General features: G+C 40.8%; 1 protein-coding gene across 3 annotated transcripts; it reads left to right on the forward strand.

Annotated features, from left to right (window-relative positions):
* The first annotated feature begins 295 nt into the window (after window positions 1-295).
* Window positions 296-18,593, forward strand: LOC144716152 (putative methyltransferase PMT26). 3 transcript variants are annotated; one of them, XM_078591214.1, is made up of 9 exons: window positions 296-411; window positions 1,787-2,793; window positions 3,168-3,317; window positions 3,407-3,677; window positions 3,767-3,877; window positions 4,042-4,216; window positions 5,207-5,479; window positions 16,732-16,926; window positions 18,143-18,593. In XM_078591214.1, the coding sequence occupies exons 2-9, from the start codon at window positions 1,822-1,824 to the stop codon at window positions 18,396-18,398; spliced, it is 2,403 nt and encodes an 800-aa protein (XP_078447340.1). In that variant the 5' UTR covers window positions 296-411; window positions 1,787-1,821; the 3' UTR covers window positions 18,399-18,593. The 3 variants fall into 3 exon arrangements, with proteins under 3 accessions (XP_078447340.1, XP_078447339.1, XP_078447341.1); XM_078591213.1 differs by having other exon boundaries at window positions 306-641; XM_078591215.1 differs by lacking the exon at window positions 296-411 and adding an exon at window positions 1,286-1,393.
* Window positions 18,594-18,983: the final 390 nt, after the last annotated feature.

Genomic DNA, 18,983 nt, shown 5'->3' on the forward strand with positions numbered 1-18,983 from the left:
CAAGCAAATCCGTCATCCGTCCAACAAGCCTAGCTAGGCGGCAACTTGATTCTGTCCTCTAAAAAATCAACCAATAGAAATAAACCACGTGTCAAAGACGGGTCCCACTGCCCACCTTGTCATTGTTTTTTTTTTTTCCCACCTTGTCATTGTAGGAAAGAGTTCTGCTGCTCCCTAGAATCACTTTAGATGTGGATAAATCCCGGCGAGTTACGAAGAAAGGATGACGATAAAGCCCACACTAAACTGTTCTTGAGGATTAGGTTAAACCACTATTTAAATGCGAGAGAGCCGTTGGATGCCCGATCAATCGTACTTCCATCGTTCTCAGCCGTAGAAAATCGCGGGAGCTGGAGAAGTGGCCACCGTCGGAGAGGGCGCGAGCTGGCGCCAGATCCTGCATTACCGAAGGTTGATTCCATTCTATGGTGTAGTTTTGATCCTATCATCGATCCATTGTCTGATCATGGCGTGGTAGAAGGAAGACGAGGAAGCTCGAGATGACAGCGGCTTTCGAGTAGCATTGTCTCCTGATCGAAAGAGCCGTGCATTTTGGTTTTTGCCTCATTCAATCTCTGTGCATTTACGCTGATGATGGAGTTTTCTAGAGTTATTAGAAGGCTCTGCCCGATCTAGATTAGGTATGTCTTTGATTTGATCTCTTGCTTTTTCAAAAGAGTTGCTGTACCCTGGACTGCCATTGTTATTGGGATTGGCTCACGAATTTGTGCTGGTCTGGAATGCGTGTTATTGAGTAGTGTTGATCCTATGATCGATCCAATGTCCGATCACGGCGTGGTAGAAGGAAGATGAGAAAGCTGGGGCTGAGTGCGGCTTTCGAGTTGCATTGTGGCCTGATCGAAAGAGCGGTGCATTTTGGTTTTTGCCTCATTCATTCTATGGTCTAGAAATAGCTGAATAATCTGGTTGATCTAGACTAGATGCGTCTTTGATTTTATCCTATTCCTTCTTGAATTGAGTTGCTGTACTCTTGACTGCGATTAGTTTGGAATTTGCTCACGAATTTATGCCGGTTTGGAATCCGTTTTATTGACTTCTGTTGTATTGCGTCCAGATCGATAGAGAGCCTCAATTTCGTTTTCTTCATTCACTCTGTGTTCTAGAATTATTTGAAGACTCTGCCCAATCTAGATTAGATACGTCTTTGATTTCATCTTATTCCTTTTTTAGTTGAGTTGGTGTACTCTTGACTGTGATTTGTTTGTAACTTGCTTACAATTTGTGCTGGTTTCGAATGCATGTTATGGAGTAGTGTTGATCCACTCATCGATCCTTTGTCTGGTCATGGCGTGGTAGGAGGAAGACCAAGAACCTCATCTAGAGGGAGGCTTTTGAGTTGCATTACGTCCTGATTGAAAGAGAGGCGCAATTGGTTTGTCTTTACAACAAGGATCAAATTTTCTAGAGTTATTTGAAGACTCTGCCGATCTATGCATTAGTGATGTCTGTGATTTCATCTTTTCGTTTCGAAACTGAGCTGCTTAACTCTTGACTATGATTTGAAATAGTTGTGGCCTCAATGTGTTGTGTTTTTTAATCTGTTTGAGGTGAGGTTTCAATAATGTTGCTCTATATTCATTCCATTGTCTCCACTATTCCTCGTTGTCCTGCTTCACTTTATCTGCTTCATGACTCACATTGTTTCTACTTCCTTGTGCAATTTTTTTTGTCGTTATTCTGGAGAATTCAATCACTTGTTCTTAATGATGATCTTGTTTATCACTTCAGCAATGAAAGTATAACTTACTTGAATCTTAATTTTCAGCCATTGAGTGAAAGCACAATTCCCCATTCAGTAAGATGGCTCTAGGAAGAAACTCTCGTTCAGAGAGGAGGTCATCGCCCTCCAACTGCTCCACAGTAACTCTTGTTGTCTTTGTCGGGCTTTGCTTGGTTGGAATATGGATGATGACTTCTTCGGACGTAGTTCCCGGCGATGTATCAAATTCAGAGTCCCAATCTGATGTAAAGACCAAAGTTGAGACTGACACATCATTTGATGAGAGTGTTGAGGAGCTAGCCAAAGATGATATCAAAGTCAACAGCTCTGCAGAAGATGGGAGCTCTCAAACTTCAACCGAGCAAGAAGACAGTGGTGATCAGGTTGAAAGTCCCCAGGACAAAAGTACCGATGTTTCATCGCCAGTTCAGGCATACGAGGACACTGATGCAAATGACGGCCAATTCAGCACCGATGGGGATACAAATCAGGATCCCCATGAAAGTGGAAATGAAGAACAGGAAGAGAAGCCGGTTGAAGTAGGCGATGAGGAAAAGGTAAAGGATGCCCATGAAGCAGAAACAGAGCAGAAGAAGCTAGATGGATCAGAATCATGGAAGAAGTCTGGCCAGGAAAAGGGTATAGATCTCAAAGGCAAAATAGAGACGATGAATGAGACTGTTCCAAGTTCGACTGATAATCTAGTAGAGAAAGAACCTGGGAAGCATAATTTCAGTGCTGCAGTTTCCGAGGAGACTACTGTCTTGACAGGGGCATGGTCAACACAAGCCGCAGAGTCAAAGAACGAGAAGAAATCTTTGGAGAGTCTCTCAAGAGGAAAAGAAGAAGCATTTAGTTGGACACTCTGCAACGTTAGTGCACGCACGGATTACATTCCCTGTCTTGACAATGAACTAGCCATTAAGAAGCTCAGAAGCACCAAACACTATGAACATCGAGAGAGACACTGTCCTGAAGAAAGCCCGACTTGCCTTGTCCCCCTGCCTGTGGGTTACCGGCAGCCAATCAAGTGGCCTCTTAGCAGGGACAAGGTAAAAGCATTGTGGCTAAACTATGACTTAGCATGCAACATGTATTATATATATCTATAAATCTCTCTGTATATCTATATACCAATCTATCTATGTATCTGTCTGTGTATAAGTCTATGTATCTATCTTTCTATCTATGTATGTCTATATATCTTTTCTTAAAAAAATCAATGTATCTATCGAAATACTTATCTATCTATCAGTCTGCAATCTATCTTATCTATGATTACATCTGTCTATCTATCCATCCATCCATCCATCTATCTATCTTTTCTTTAAAATTATCTGGGTCCTGTGCATGCACCTATTTCTATATTTATCAATCTATCTTTACCTTTACATGTCTATAATTTTTTTTTGATTTTTACTTGCAGATTTGGTACTTCAATGTTCCTCATCCTAAACTTGCAGTGGTTAAAGGACATCAAAATTGGGTCAAGATATCTGGAGAATACCTCACGTTCCCTGGTGGCGGCACCCAGTTTCAGCATGGCGCACTCCACTATATAGATTTCATCCAGGAGGTGACTCTTACAATCAATTCCGGCTTTTTTTTTCTTTCTGTGAGTTGAATAATGCACAAAAGTTGATATTTTAAAATTCTTGTGTACAGATCCTGCCTGACATAGCCTGGGGAAAGCAGAGTCGTGTCGTACTAGACGTGGGTTGTGGAGTTGCCAGCTTTGGGGGTTATCTCTTTGAAAGAAATGTTCTCACAATGTCATTCGCCCCAAAGGACGAGCACGAAGCCCAAGTCCAATTTGCCCTCGAGAGAGGAATTCCAGCCATCTTAGCTGTGATGGGAACGAAGAGGCTCCCCTTTCCGGGCAATATTTTTGATATAGTCCACTGTGCGCGCTGTCGTGTCCCTTGGCACATTGAAGGCACGTGCAAAACTCATTAAAATCCTAAATTTTATTCTTTTCCTGATAAATGATGAAAATTTAGGTATGTTTTGAATTATCCATTGCAGGTGGTAAGCTTCTCTTGGAACTCAACCGAATGCTGCGCCCTGGGGGTTACTTTGTCTGGTCCGCCACCCCAGTTTATCAGAAACTGCCTGAAGATGTTGAGATCTGGGAGGGTGAGTTATTTTTCATATATGTATTTCATGAAATAAAACTTCCTCCTTAAAGATGAAAAGTAGCGGCCTTGATATCAGCTATAGCTTAATTTAATTCAAAAAATACCTATATTTGTTTTTTCATTTGATTAATGCCATTGTATCTTGGGTTTGCCTGATGACAGCCATGAGTCAGCTGACCAAGTCCATGTGCTGGGATTTGTTAACTTCAAAAAAAGACAGTGTGAATGGAGTTGGTGTTGCAATCTACCGAAAACCTTCTTCAAATGAATGTTATGAAACCAGAGAGACAAACGAACCACCCCTCTGCCCAGATTCTGATGACCGTGATGCTGCGTGGTATTTCTCCGTGCTCATCCATTTTTCAATCCCTTCCCTTTGCTCTTCAATTTCTCTTTATTCATCCTTCTTTTGATTTATATATCTTATTTTTATCTTCATTTATATCTTTTTTAATTCTTCTTTCTATTGTTTATTTTACATTTTTCCTTATTCTTTATTTTCATTAATCTTTAATTCTTTTGTAATTTGCATTCCCATTTTTGCTTAATTTTTCTATTTTTTTTAATTTTCCTTCTTCCTTTTAATTTTATAGTATTTATTTTTAATTTTGATTCCTTTTTTGTAATACATTTATCTTATTTTTCTTGTTTCTTTGTCCTATTTCTTTTATCCTTTGGAATTTTCTATTATTTCGTTTTTCATTTTCATTCATTTTTCATTTTCATATGTTTTCATTTTAACTTATTTGAACTTTTTTATTTTCAATTTCATTTTTTCGAGTTTCTTCAATTCATTTTTTATTTTTATTTGTTATTTTTCATTCTTATTGATTTTATCTTTTATTTGTATTATTTGTTTCATTTTTAATTAATTATCGTCTATTTTTTATTAAATTTATATTAATTTATTCTTTATTATTTTGATTTCGAATTTTATTTCTATTTTCGTAATTTAGTTTATTATTTTCCTTTTTTGTTTGTCGTTTTTCATTTTTCAAACAATCAATTTCATTTTCATTTTTTCTTTTATAATTTTTGGCATTTAATTTTTATCATTCATTTTTATTTTTTGTTTCTTATTCTTATATTTAATTATTGAGTTTATTTTATTATCTTTTTATTTCGAATTTAATATTTCTCAATTTTTTTTATTTTTTTCATTTCATTTCTTTTTCATTTTTATTTGTATCATTTTTCTTTTGTCTATTCATTTCGGTATCTTGTCCTGTCTTTTAACTCTCGTCTACGTTATCAATATTGTATTAACTCATACTCAATGAGCGCAGGCCATTTGGATTTAGACTGAGCGCTTTGTCACTTTGTTCAGGAACATATCGCTACAAGCATGCATGCATCGGGTGCCAAAAAATCCAACAGAGCGAGGATCAGAGTGGCCCAAAACGTGGCCAAAGAGGTTGCAGGCCACACCTTATTGGGTGAATGCTTCCCAGACTGGTGTCTATGGAAAGCCTGCCCCGGATGATTACCAGGCTGATTATGAGCACTGGAAGCACGTTGTCACATCCTCCTATCTGAATATTACAGGCATTGACTGGTCAACTGTGAGAAATGCAATGGATATGAGCTCAGTTTACGGGGGGTAAGCACAGAAAAAAAAGTCCTTCTGTATTTGTTTTGGTGATTCTCATTGGGTTCATCGAGATCTGGTGAAGATTAATCTGCGCCTTACACAATATGAATTCATATTCTTCTCAAAATCCGGTTTTGTTTAATTACTTTACTGACGTCATAATTTCTCAGATCGGGTCAGATTCTGACACTATCTTGCAGATTCCCTTTTTCCCTCATTGTTAGTGTATTAACTGAATAATTACGTTTTATTCTCTTTTATTATTATATCATAATGTCATGACAAAATCTCCGCTAGTAATTTCCTATTGTGCCGTCTCAGAAAAAAATATACTGTTATCTTGAATTTTAGTAGCTTTCGTAAGACTCCTAAAATTGTATCATTTATTGTCAGCAAGGGACCTCGTCAAGTCAATATATTTTTCTTTATGTTTCTTTTATTTTTTATCTGTATTTCCTGTTAACTACTTTCTATGTATAAGTGTCTCAGGCCCAGTAAGTGGGGTCCTCTGTGTAACCCGTAAGACTATGGGTACAAATTAAGAAAGTAAGTTCTTTTTCCTTCCAAAACCCTAGCCGACGAAGTCCAGCTGTGGAAGCTCGACCGTGAGGGAGCTGGACTTTGTTCCTAACATGGTATCAGAGCTCCAGGCGTAGGACGCTCAGAGGAGAAATCTCCCGTCTGCTTCACTCCTAGTTCCCGCTGTGGCGCAGGAGCTCCTCAGCGGGATCGGCTTCATCTGTGGTCGACACTCCAACGCAGGAGAAGAGTCAAACTACGACAGAAGTCAAAACGAAGCTCTGTCGAGTACCTGTGGTGGAAATATTCTACGGCTGAGTGGCGGAAGGCCATTCAAAGCTTCACTGACAAGCGACTGATTCTCAAATATGGCTGGGGAAGCAAACCAGGAGGTTATCGTTCAGACTACTGAAGCTGGACGAGAGACCTTGAACCAGGTAATCTTTCCTATTGTGCCGGAGACAGTCAAATTCAACGGCTTTAATCTACTTGATTGGAGCAAATATGTTGAGATGGTTCTTGAGAGCAGGGGTCTCGATGATCACCTTATGCATGAGGTTGTCTTGAGTAACCCGAGATATGAAGTCTGGAAGCGTGAAGACGCAAATGTTCGTCAGTGGTTGCTGAGCAGTATGACTGGAGATCGATTCCGGAAATATCTATATCTGAAGACGACGAAGAAAATCTGGGATCATCTTCAGAAGAGTAATGTGAGAAAGAGCAACACCTGGAGAATATTTGAGCTGGTTACTAAGGCAACTACGCTGGTGCAGGTTGAGATGTCAGTTGCAGAATACGCAGAAGAACTTCAAACTCTGTGGTTAGCAATTGATCATTTCAGACCAATCAAAAATCCTGAGGAGTGGCAATCAACTCTACAAGATCGTATGTTCAGATTCCTGATGGGACTGAACAAAGAATATGAGAGTCTACTGAGACAGATTCTCAACCGTGAATATTTACCCAACTTGATAGTACTTGATGAAGAAAGCCGCATCAAGTTAATTCCAGGTGGTGGGAAAGATGAAACTGGAGCAGGATTCTTTGCATAAACAAAGCAATCAAAGGGAGCATCGTCAGAACGTGTAGGTGCAAGTGGCAAATATGACAAGAAGCCAGGGGAAGATGCTCAAACCCAGAAGGGTCAAGGTGGCAAATATAAGTCCAACCTTCAGTGCTCATATTGTAAGAGGAGAAATCATACAAGGGAACATTGTTGGATTTTAAATCGACACCTCAGGCCTGTCCAAGCGCATGCTACAGATGCTAAAGAAGCAGATTCAAGTGCTGGGAAAGGTCAAGCAGACGGTCTCAGGACGGTTCATATTGAAGAATATGATAAATTGAATCAGGAATTCGACATGCTGAAGACTATGATCAGCTCTACATCTATGGCCCGTGTGGGTGAAACAACTTCTTACTCCTCTAATATTTACTCCGACTGGATTTTTGATACAGGTGCCACGGATCATATGACTCCCTACTATAGGAAGTTTCATAATTATGCTCCTTATGAAGGGAGTAGACGGGTGTTCACTGCAGAAGGAGAGATGTTACCTGTCAGCCGCCTATGATGTTTTATCATGTATCTGTATTTATACGTGTTTGTATTGTCTGTAGACTTATGTCCTTATCGGATATAAGTGAAGCAGATCCAGGCTATCGGGTCCACGATAGCCTGGATTACTGAAACGCCCAGGCTACTTATAAAAAACCCTAGGGTGCGGTCTGATGCATTGAGTTCTACAGTTCTACTCTTAATGTGAGTTTCTTCTCTTTGTTCTTCCATTCTCTACCCTAAATCCGGATTAGGGTTTAACATTACCGGTTACTGGGATAGGCGATGTTAAAATTGCTAATCTGGGTTTTATTAAGCAAGTCTTGCATGTCCCAGGACTTCAGGCACAGCTCATATCTCCTCAGAAACTTGTTAAAGAGTTACATCTTATTTTTACAATGACGTCTGATGGATGCTCGGGAGCTGGAGTGTAGCAGTCAGTTGGAGCACATTAAGCTGATGCAATATCGTCTTGGACATCCGTCATTTGAACTGTTGAAACTCATGTTTCCGGTGTTCTTTAAGAAAATAAAAATTCTTCCCATGTCTTGTGCGATACGTGCCAATATGCTAAACATAAGTGCGTGCCCTTTTCTGGGAAAGGAGAACAAAGTACACAACCTTTTTATCTCGTTCATTGTGATGTTTGGGGTCCATCCTCAACTACAACTTTGACGGGAGCAAGGTGGTATCTTATATTTGTTGAAGATTGTACTAGGCTAACATGGGTTTATTTATTGAAATCCAAATCTGTGGTTGCTGAAGTAATTGGCAATTCCTTTCGTATGGTGAGAAATCAATTTGGTATCTCTATCAAGCGACTAAGGTCGGATAATGCCAAAGATTTTTTCAACAAGACCCTGTCATCTCTATTTGCTCAGGAGGGTGTGGTACATGAATCGTCCTGCGTGTATACTCCACAGCAGAACGGGGTAGCAGAAAAGAGGATTGGTCATGTAACTACAATGGCTCAATCATTGCTCTTACATTAAGGAGTGCCCATGAGTTTCTGGGGGGAGGCTGTCTTGACAGCCGTGCATATAATTAATAGATTACCATCAAAATCTTTGGACTACGATAGTCCCGGAAATCTAATGATAAAATTTTATCCACATGCTCTGTTGAAGACTGATTTGATTCCAAGGGTATTCATAATCCAAGAGATAAATTCAGTCCTCGAGCTGTGAAATGTGTGTTTCTGGGTTATTCTTATACTCAAAAGGAATATAAGTGTTATGATCCGTCTTCAAGGAGAATGCTGATATCAGCGGATGTTACATTCCATGAAAGTGTAAGTTTCTTCAAATCACAGGAGAAGCTGAATGAAGAAATCCGTGAACCACCTCTGCCTGGTATTCTGGATATGACCATGAATCGTGGTTCTCCCATTGCCCTGGACAAGACTCAAATCATAACAGACATTCGAGATGAAAGAATTCCAAGGACCGAATATAATCAGGAAGAATCATCAAGTGAAGCTGGTGAGAATGAAAGGGGTGAAGATGAAGAATCTCCAGAGAAGGAAGTAATCGACACTCTTGATAGATCAGCTGAGGTGGAGGAAGATGATAGTGGATGGCCCATTGCTCTGAGGAAGGAAAAAGGCAGTGTACTCAGAAGAACAAGTGTCCACTCTCCAATGTGGTAAGCTATCAACACTTGGGATGTGCGTATAAATCTTTTATTACAGCTCTTAATTCTGTGTCTATTACAAGAACACATGACGACGCACTCAAAGAGATGAACTGGAAGAAGGCTTTGGATATTGAGATGGAAGCACTAATAAGAAATAACACCTGGGATATTGTTGATGCTCCACTTGGTAAACGGCCTGTGGGTTGTAGATGGGTATTTACTGTGAAATATCAAGCTGATGGTACTCTAGAAAGATATAGAGCAAGACTTTGATACGGTTCCCATTAGAATATATGAGAGAAGGAAAAGAAGAGGAAGCCAAATAAAGCATGTTGACCAGTCAACAGGCACCAGAGGACCTGGTGGCCCACATGATGCTGATGTGGCCACTAGCTCCCAGTCTTGACTGGGAGTGATAAGAGAATAAAGGATGCCTATAAACAAGGGGGGAGACCTCCAAGAAAGGCACCGATGGTCAGTTAGAGTTCTTGAAGGTCGTGGGAGAGTCTTGGACAGACCAGCTGTATGCGGCAAGGGTCTTCTAAGGTCGTTCACACCAACAGGGGGGGCTAGCTACTGGAGGATCTACATCGACGGGAATTCTGAAGACGGATTTGTGGGTGGAACTAGCGATATTCCATCTGTAAGTACTTTTCTTGGTATATTTTTACCAATTCGATACAGACCGTATCATTTGGTATCAGAGCCGAGATCTTGGGAAGAATGACGGTGAAGGAGGTAGAAGCTCGTTTGGAGGCCAAAGATGCAGAGATTGCAGAAATCAAGGAGGAGCAGAGGGAATTAAGGAAAGAAATTGGACTTTACCGTGAAGAGCAGCAGGACAAATTTGACAAGTTGATGAACGCGATATCTATATGTTTTGATGCGCTGGAATCAGGCGGGAAATCAAGAAATGTGGAAGCAACAATGAAATCAGGAAGGCAGGAGAGCCAGCATTCAGAAGAATCCAGTGCCGCCGACAAGATGGATCGACGCACACCAAAGGCAACGGGATCTGAGAACAAAAGGAAGACAATGACAATAGAAAGCAAGATAGAGGCACCAATTTTTAAAGGCGAAGATGTAGAAAGATGGTTGAGAAGCGTGGAACGTTATTTTCGAGTTCACCGAGTACCTGACGAAGAGCAAGTGGACAAGGTGATGAGCTGCCTAGAGGGTGAGGCGTTGCAATGGTACATTTGGACTGAAGACCGCTATACTTTTGTTGACTGGACAGATTTCAAACTATGCATTGGCAAGCGCTTTAGTGACGATTTACCGGAAAATGTATTACACCAATTCATGGATATCAGACAGCGGGGGAATATAAAAGAATACTGTCGTGAGTTTGAAAGATTATCGGTATATCTACCGCCCCTACCGGATCTGGTGTTGGAAGAAACTTTCATTAAAGGCCTAAAGCCAGATATTCAAGTAGAAGTGATACATGAAAAACCAAGTGGACTGATGAGCATTATGGAGACTGCTAAATCCATAGAACGGAGACTACATGTCATATATCAGACATGGTCAGCTACCTTATCCAAAGAGCTGAGAAATCAAGGAGTTCAACAATTCAGCGGTTGGTCAAAGAGGAGTCCAGTGACCACTGATAAGGAGTCTCAGTTTATACACGCACAGCCAGGAAAAAGGGCAGACGGCCAAGAAAGGAGAAATGGCCCAATACACCAGGGAGAACAGCCGGCGAAGAAAAGATTGCTATTAACAGGAGAAGAGTTTCAGCGGAGAAGAGAGAAAGGATTGTGCTATCACTGTAACGAAAAATTCGGCCCAGTTCATAGATGCAAGAAGACCCTGCAGATTTTGATTGTGAATGAAGAGGAGCAGGAAAAGGCAGAACCCGAGGACATGGAAATTCGAGAGGAAGCTGAAGAAATTTTGCAACCTGAAGCGCAGTTACTATCGGCGCACGTCTCCCTCAATTCTATGATGGGTTGGACACATCCGAAATCCATTAAGTTGAAGGGGAACTTACAAGGACGGGAGATCACTGTGCTTATTGATAGTGGAGCCTCCCACAACTTCTTATGTACCAGTCTTGTAGAGGAGTTTCAGCTTCAACGTGATCCAACAGTACTATTTGAAGTCATATTAGGCAATGGTGAAGCAGATAAAGGTCAAGGGTTATGTGTGGGGGTTAACTACTCTCTACAAGGGAATGTGATGACTACTGATTTCTTACCCTTCACATTGAAAGGCGTAGACATGATATTGGGAATGGCTTGGCTGTACTCTTTAGGATGGACCATGGTCCACTGGGAGATGCACATTTTGAAATTTAAAAGAGGAGAAGAAGTTGTCACATTGAAGGGTGATCGTAGTCTTTCCAAGTCAGATATGAATATGAAAGCTGTTGACAAGGCGTTGAGGACAAGCAATCTGCTAATGGTAGAACTTTATCACATGGACTACCAAACATCACACATTAAGTCAGCTCCAGAAAAGGAACTAGAAGATGAATTGATGAACAAGTTCCCTAAAGTCTTTGCGCCACTAACCGGACTACCTCCGAGCAGAGAAACAGATCATACGATACCATTGTTGCCACATGCTCAGCCTGTAAATCAGAGGCCTTATCGATACTCTCACCTACAGAAAGATGAGATTGAAAAGATTGTGAAGGAACTCTTACAGTCAGAGTTTATTAGACCATCACATAGTCCTTTTGCCAGTCCAGTCTTGTTAGTTAAAAAGAAGGATGCAGGATGGAGATTTTGTGTGGATTACAGGGCCCTTAATAAAATTACAGTGCCTAATCGTTATCCCATTCCTGTGGTGGAAGAGCTTCTGGATGAACTACATGGAGCCTCAGTATTTTCTAAATTGGACCTCAAGTCCGGGTATCATCAAATTAGAATGAAGGAGGAAGACATCCCGAAAACTGCCTTCAAGACACATGAAGGGCACTATGAATTCAGAGTGATGCCATTTGGGTTAATGAATGCACCAGCAACCTTCCAATCCTTAATGAACCAGCTTTTCCATCAGTTCCTACGTCAGTTCATATTGATATTTTTTGATGATATTTTGGTTTACAATCGCTCCTTATCTGACCATAATGGGCATCTGATGAAGGTGTTTCAGGTCCTAGCTGGTAACGACCTACACATAAATCCAAAGAAGTGTCAGTTTGCATGTGAGGAATTGGAGTTTCTCGGACACCGAGTTTCTCACCAGGGTGTAATGACAGATAAGGCAAAAATTGAAGCCATGGAACAGTGGCCAGTCCCTAAAACTCTCAAAGAACTTCGTGGGTTCTTGGGCTTAACTGGGTATTATAGAAGATTTGTCAAGGACTATGCACTGAAGGCACGACCTCTGACCACACTACTCAAGAAGGATGCCTTTGAGTGGCATTCAGAGGCACAAATTGCATTCGAAACCTTGAAGGAGGCTATGGTATCTGCTCCTGTCTTGGCACTCCCTAATTTCACCATACCCTTTATTATTGAGACAGATGCTTCGGGCCTAGGAGTGGGGGCTGTGTTAATGCAGAATGGTCGTCCTATAGCCTACTACAGCCATGCATTACCGAAAAGAAGTCAAGTGAAATCAGCATATGAGAGAGAATTAATGGCCATCGTTCTATCCGTCCAAAAATGGAGACACTATCTGACACTTTTGCCATTCACTATCCGTACTGATCAGTATAGCCTCAAGTATCTGCTGTGTCAGAAGCAAATACAGGAACCATACAGTAAGTGGGCTTATAAGTTGTTGGGTTTTAACTTCGAGATTGAGTATAAGCCAGGCAAGAGCAATGCAGTGGCAGATGCCTTATCCATAGCTCCAGTATTAGCTGAACTCCAAGGGTTACATGTCTCTCGCACCTGCTTGTTGGACCAGGCCCAGATTCTTCAGGAAGTCCATCGAGACCCCAAGTTTCATCAGATAATCACAGAAAAAGAGTTGAGCCCAGTTAGTCACCCAAAGTTTAAGCTTCACAATGGACTGCTTTTATTTAAAGGGAGATTGGTGTTAACAGCCGACTCCTCCCTCCTTCCACAAATTTTACAAGCATATCATGATTCGGCCTCGGGTGGTCATACAGGGTTCCTCAGAACTTACAAGAGGATTTCTCAAGATCTATACTGGCCAAGAATGAAACGTTGCATCAAGAACTATGTTGATCAATGCCACATTTGCCAAGCTAACAAAATATCATCCTTATCTCCTGCGGGACTCTTACAACCCTTACCCATTCCGGAAAGAATATGGGAAGAAGTCTCTTTAGACTTTATCGAAGGCTTACCTGCATCGCAAGGGTTTAATTGTATCATGGTTATAGCAGATCGATTGAGCAAATTCAGCCATTTTATTCCGTTGAAACACCCATTTACTGCAGCAATAGTGGCAGAACACTTTGTAAAGGAAGTTGTGCGTTTACACGGGATACCCATTGCTATTGTTTCTGACAGAGACAAGGTATTCACCAGTGCATTCTGGAAGGAGTTATTCCGTCTGCAAGGCACACAGTTAAGAATGAGCTCCTCTTATCATCCGCAGACTGATGGCCAAACAGAAGTGGTCAACAGGTGTTTGGAGGCATATTTGCGATGCTTTACTTCTGAAAAACCAAAGACTTGGTCAAAATGGTTACATTGGGCTGAATATTCTTATAACACTGCTTTCCATTCCTCCATTCAGATGACCCCTTTTAAAGCAGTATATGGGCGGGATCCCCCGAAACTACTTCAGTATGGTTCTCAACCGTCTCCCATTGACTCTGTGGACACATTGTTGAAAGAACGATATGATATCCTCCATATACTAAGAGATAATATTTTGGCAGCTCAATCAAGGATGAAGAAGAAAGCAGACCAACATAGGCGTGATGTGCAATTTGAAGTGGGAGACAGAGTTTACTTGCGACTAAGGCCCTATCGTATGAAATCGCTAGCAAAAAGAATCAATGAGAAATTATCCCCCAAATATTTTGGGCCTTTCCGGATTTTACAGAGAGTGGGACCAGTCGCCTATCGGCTTGAATTGCCCGAAGGATGTTCTCTGCATCCAGTGTTTCACATTTCCAAACTCCGCAGAGCATTGGGGTCAAATGTGCAAGCTCAAGTACTTCCCCCCACCTTCTCCAGTGACATGGAATGGCCACTGTATCCAGCAGAAGTGGTAGCTGCCCGGAAAAGAAACAGACAAGTGGAAGTTTTCATCAAGTGGGATGGCCTCCCTGAGGAAGATGCATCTTGGGAACCCCTGAAAACCATACGCGCCCAGTTCCCTGATATTCACCTTGGGGACAAGGTGATAGTGGATGAGGGGGGAAATGATACGGTTCCCATTAGAATATATGAGAGAAGGAAAAGAAGAGGAAGCCAAATAAAGCATGTTGACCAGTCAACAGGCACCAGAGGACCTGGTGGCCCACATGATGCTGATGTGGCCACTAGCTCCCAGTCTTGACTGGGAGTGATAAGAGAATAAAGGATGCCTATAAACAAGGGGGGAGACCTCCAAGAAAGGCACCGATGGTCAGTTAGAGTTCTTGAAGGTCGTGGGAGAGTCTTGGACAGACCAGCTGTATGCGGCAAGGGTCTTCTAAGGTCGTTCACACCAACAGGGGGGGCTAGCTACTGGAGGATCTACATCGACGGGAATTCTGAAGACGGATTTGTGGGTGGAACTAGCGATATTCCATCTGTAAGTACTTTTCTTGGTATATTTTTACCAATTCGATACAGACCGTATCAGACTTGTGGCCAAAGGGTACACACAAGCCTATGGAATAGACTACGGAGAGACCTTTGCACCAGTTGCCAAACTCAATACAGTACGTATTCTGATTGCTTTGGCAGCTAATTTTCATCGGGCATTATTGCAGTACGATATAAAGAACGCATTCCTCCATGGCAATTTGAATGAAGAGATCTATATGGAGTTACCACCTGGATATTATAAGGAAGAACCTGGGAAGAAGGTATGAACTTAAACAGTCCCCAAGAGCTTGGCTTGGCAAATTCTCATGCAGCTTGATCAATATGGGATACAAACAGAGCAATGGTGATCACACTGTTTGTGAAACGCTCCAAGTCACAAACAATCTCAATATTACTTGTCTATGTGGATGATATAATTATCACTGGGGATGATGAAGTTGAAAATAAGGCCTTAAGTGCCAAATTATCAGAACTCTTTGAAATCAAAGCACTCGGAAGACTGAGATACTTTCTAGGAATTGAGGTGGCGTATTCTCCACATGGGATATTTATATCACAACATAAGTATATTCTTGATCTTCTAAAAGAGACCAGAATGGAGGGGTGTAAGCCATCCTATGTACCCATTGATCCCAATGTGAAATTGGGTTTATGTGAAGAACAGCCCGTTGACAAAGGGCAATACCAAAGGCTGATTGGAAAATTGATCTACCTCAATCATACCCGACCTGATATAGCATTCGCAGTCAGGCTATTGAGTAGATTTATCGACAATCCCAGGAAATCACACTTAGAAGCCGCATATAAAGTATTGGTGTATTTGAAGGGGTCAGCAGGCAATTGAATTTTGTATCAACGTCATGGAGGAGCAGACACTGAAGTATACACAGATGCTGACTGGGGATGATCAGTGATAGACAGGAGGTCAACATCAGGCTATTGCTCATTTCTAGGGGGTAATTTGATAACCTGGAGGAGTAAGAAGCAACCGGAAATTTCATTATCCAGCGCTGAAGCAGAATATAGAGCATTGGTGAAAGGTATTAGTGAGACATTGTGGATCAGAAATATTCTCACTGAACTTGGGCTGGAGCAAAGGAAGCCTACGTTTCTATATTGTGACAGTAAAGCAGCAATCGATATTGCCCACAACCCTGTTCTACATGACAGAACAAAGCACATTGAGCTAAACAAACATTGGACCAGGGAGAAGATCGACCAGGGCCGTGTTCTGATTAAACAAGTCAAATCTGCTAATCAAGTTGCAGATGTCTTCACCAATGGACTGACCAGAACACTGTTTGATTGCATACAGAGCAAGCTTGGGATCAGAAGCATCTGTTCACCAGCTTGAGCGGGGGTGTCAGCAAGGGACCTCGTCAAGTCAATATATTTTTATTTATGTTTCTTTTATTTTTTATCTGTATTTCCTGTTAAGTACTTTCTATGTATAAGTGTCTCAGGCCCAGTAAGTGGGGCCCACTGTGTAACCCATAAGACTATGGGTACGAATTAAGAAAGTAAGTTCTTTTTCCTTCCAAAACCCTAGCCGACGAATTCCAGCTGTGGAAGCTCGACCGTGAGGGAGTTGGACTTTGTTCCTAACATTTATCAAAGGCTGATTATTTTTGATGTTTGAGTTCTGGTCTAATCTCCAAAGTCTCTCTTTTCCCTGTAAATTTTCAGGCTTTTGTCTTCTTGCTTTATTTCTCCATTTTAGCAAAGGAAAACGATTTGAGTAACAATGGATAATCATTCCTTAAATATATGTACATATTTTCATTTTACCAAAGGAGAATAACTAGAATGTCTTTCTTGCTGATATTCTCTCCTGCTATATCATCATCATCTCGCAGATTTGCAGCAGCACTGATTGATCTCAACATCTGGGTGATGAACGTTGTCCCAATCCATTCGCCGGACACGCTTGCCATCATTTATGAGCGCGGCCTGTTTGGAATGTACCACGATTGGTGCGAATCGTTCAGTACCTACCCCAGATCTTACGATCTCCTCCATGCCGACCATCTCTTCTCCAAGCTCAAGCACAGGTCAGACTCTTCCCCATTCTCAACCGCATGAAGTCAGTATTAGAGAACCTTTCACACTCTTGCCCCTTGCCTGTCGGATTCCATGAAGATGAATGTTACAAAGTCAAGGAAGATGCATCTTCATGTTAGTGACTCAATGAGGTGAGGATTTAGAATTGTACGAATTCAGACAGGTTTATGCTTAATCGTAAAATGTCATCAAATGAAGCAAGAATGCTGAAAGTCAACGATCTTGGATTATTCACAAATGCTTTGTGATTCGATCTTGTCGGGTTCTCTGTGTTAAACATAAACCATCAGATTTCCATGCCCTCTTGAAGGGATGAAAGTCTGTCAAGTGTTTTAAATGGGCTGAGGATTTGACCTAGTTTCCTTTCTCTTGTTCCTTTATAGTTTTTCAAAATCATTTTTTATGGTTTCATCCATGATTCTCAGCCAGTAGACTTTATAATCAGATTTTCGCACGGTGTCTGCCACTGATCTGATAGTTCGTCTCAAGATCTCACGCATGATTCAATTTCTCCAGTCTGTGGTGCTGGAAATGTCAAGGATAGATTATAATCTACCATTATTTTCACACCCAGTTGACGTCCTATGAGCTGAGGAGATGAAATTCATGTGAGGATCTTCGGGGGAATGGACTTCCCCTTTTTTTCCTCCCTTATTTTCTAACTTTGTTTGAAAATTCTTTCAGAAAAAACATTTTTGATATTTCCGATCAAGTTTTTCTTGTGCCAATGCAACTCATCTCTTGTTGCTGTAGAAAAATGAGATTTTTTCACTTGATTTAGGCTAACAAATTATATTTAATCATATTGAAAAATCTAGATGCGATTTCAGTTCTACGATTTTAGGACAGAATATTCTCATTTTTTCCCTTTTTCCTTACCTTCTTCGGAAAAAATCCCGCGCAGTTCATGCTGTGCCTCTACAACTGACATTTTATTACTATAGAAAAATGAGATTTAATTTCATTTGATTTATGTTGACAAATGATTTTGAAAAAATCTAGATATATGTTCAGTTCATCCTTTCCTTCTCCTTCTCTCTTTCCTCTTTTATATCTCTCTCTTCACAATTCTGACCGCAAGTTCAGATTAAGAACTCCCTCGCGCAGTGATAATGATCAAACATTGGTTTATTTCTGTTCATAAATCAGGAAAATGATAAGAATGGGATTTATTTATTTTCAAATGATTCATATGGGAAAATGCAGATGCAACTTGCTGCCTGTGGTGGTGGAGGTTGACCGAATTCTGAGGCCGGGCGGGCATCTGATCATGAGAGACACGACGAAGGCGATCGAAGAAGTGGATACGATTGGAAAATCTCTGCATTACGAGACACGGATTCTGTACTTGAATGAAAAGGGCCTACTGTTGATGACGAAGACTGGATGGCGGCCCGAGGAGCCATCGGTCAATGCGGCCGCATCCGCCCAAGCCGTAGTCAACAACCAGACAATCCCATAACTCAGGAGGTGATTGACCTTGTGTTGTGATTTGGACTTGGATAGCCTTCATTGTTATTCTCTTTTATTGATTTTATTATTTATTTTTTCCATGTAGAAACCCTGATGAAATAGATTCAGGATGTTGACGTTTTTATTTTTTTGAATGTATGAACTAGAAATTCAATTCATTTAATGATATTTTTTCTGTTCTGGACATGAACTTATCAAAGGAAGCAAAGAAGTAGGTGAAAAAAGGAGACACGTGAATAAAGTCTGCAAATATAGTTTGGTGAGGTCTACTTAGTGCCTGATTTAAAAAATAATACCAATTTTAAATGACCAAGTAATTGAAATAATGTGATGGCTAGATACATTTCAAGTAACCCATTTTATCAAATGCAACTGCATCCAAAAGATTTATGTAAAATTAAAAGGTACACATTCATATTACAATATTACTAATGAGAACAATATGTTAAAACATGCAAAAAAATTTAATCAAGGATGTAACTGAGTTGCATAAATCACAATTATACATAAAGTGTCAAATCAGCACCATTGTATACTATAAAGTTTTGATTTAACAAAATATCAATTCAAAACG

Source organism: Wolffia australiana, chromosome 20, assembly GCF_029677425.1.
Source record: "Wolffia australiana isolate 7733 chromosome 20, ASM2967742v1".
NCBI classification, from domain to species: domain Eukaryota; kingdom Viridiplantae; phylum Streptophyta; class Magnoliopsida; order Alismatales; family Araceae; genus Wolffia; species Wolffia australiana.

Bases quoted from the DNA above. Each gene is read 5' to 3' on its own strand.
- LOC144716152 (XM_078591214.1), top strand. From the start codon at position 1,822: ATGGCTCTAGGAAGAAACTCTCGTTCAGAGAGGAGGTCATCGCCCTCC. The intron at 2,794-3,167 runs GTAAAAGCATTG...TTTTACTTGCAG, and splicing joins GGCCTCTTAGCAGGGACAAG to ATTTGGTACTTCAATGTTCC. The intron at 16,927-18,142 runs GTCAGACTCTTC...GGGAAAATGCAG, and splicing joins TTCTCCAAGCTCAAGCACAG to ATGCAACTTGCTGCCTGTGG.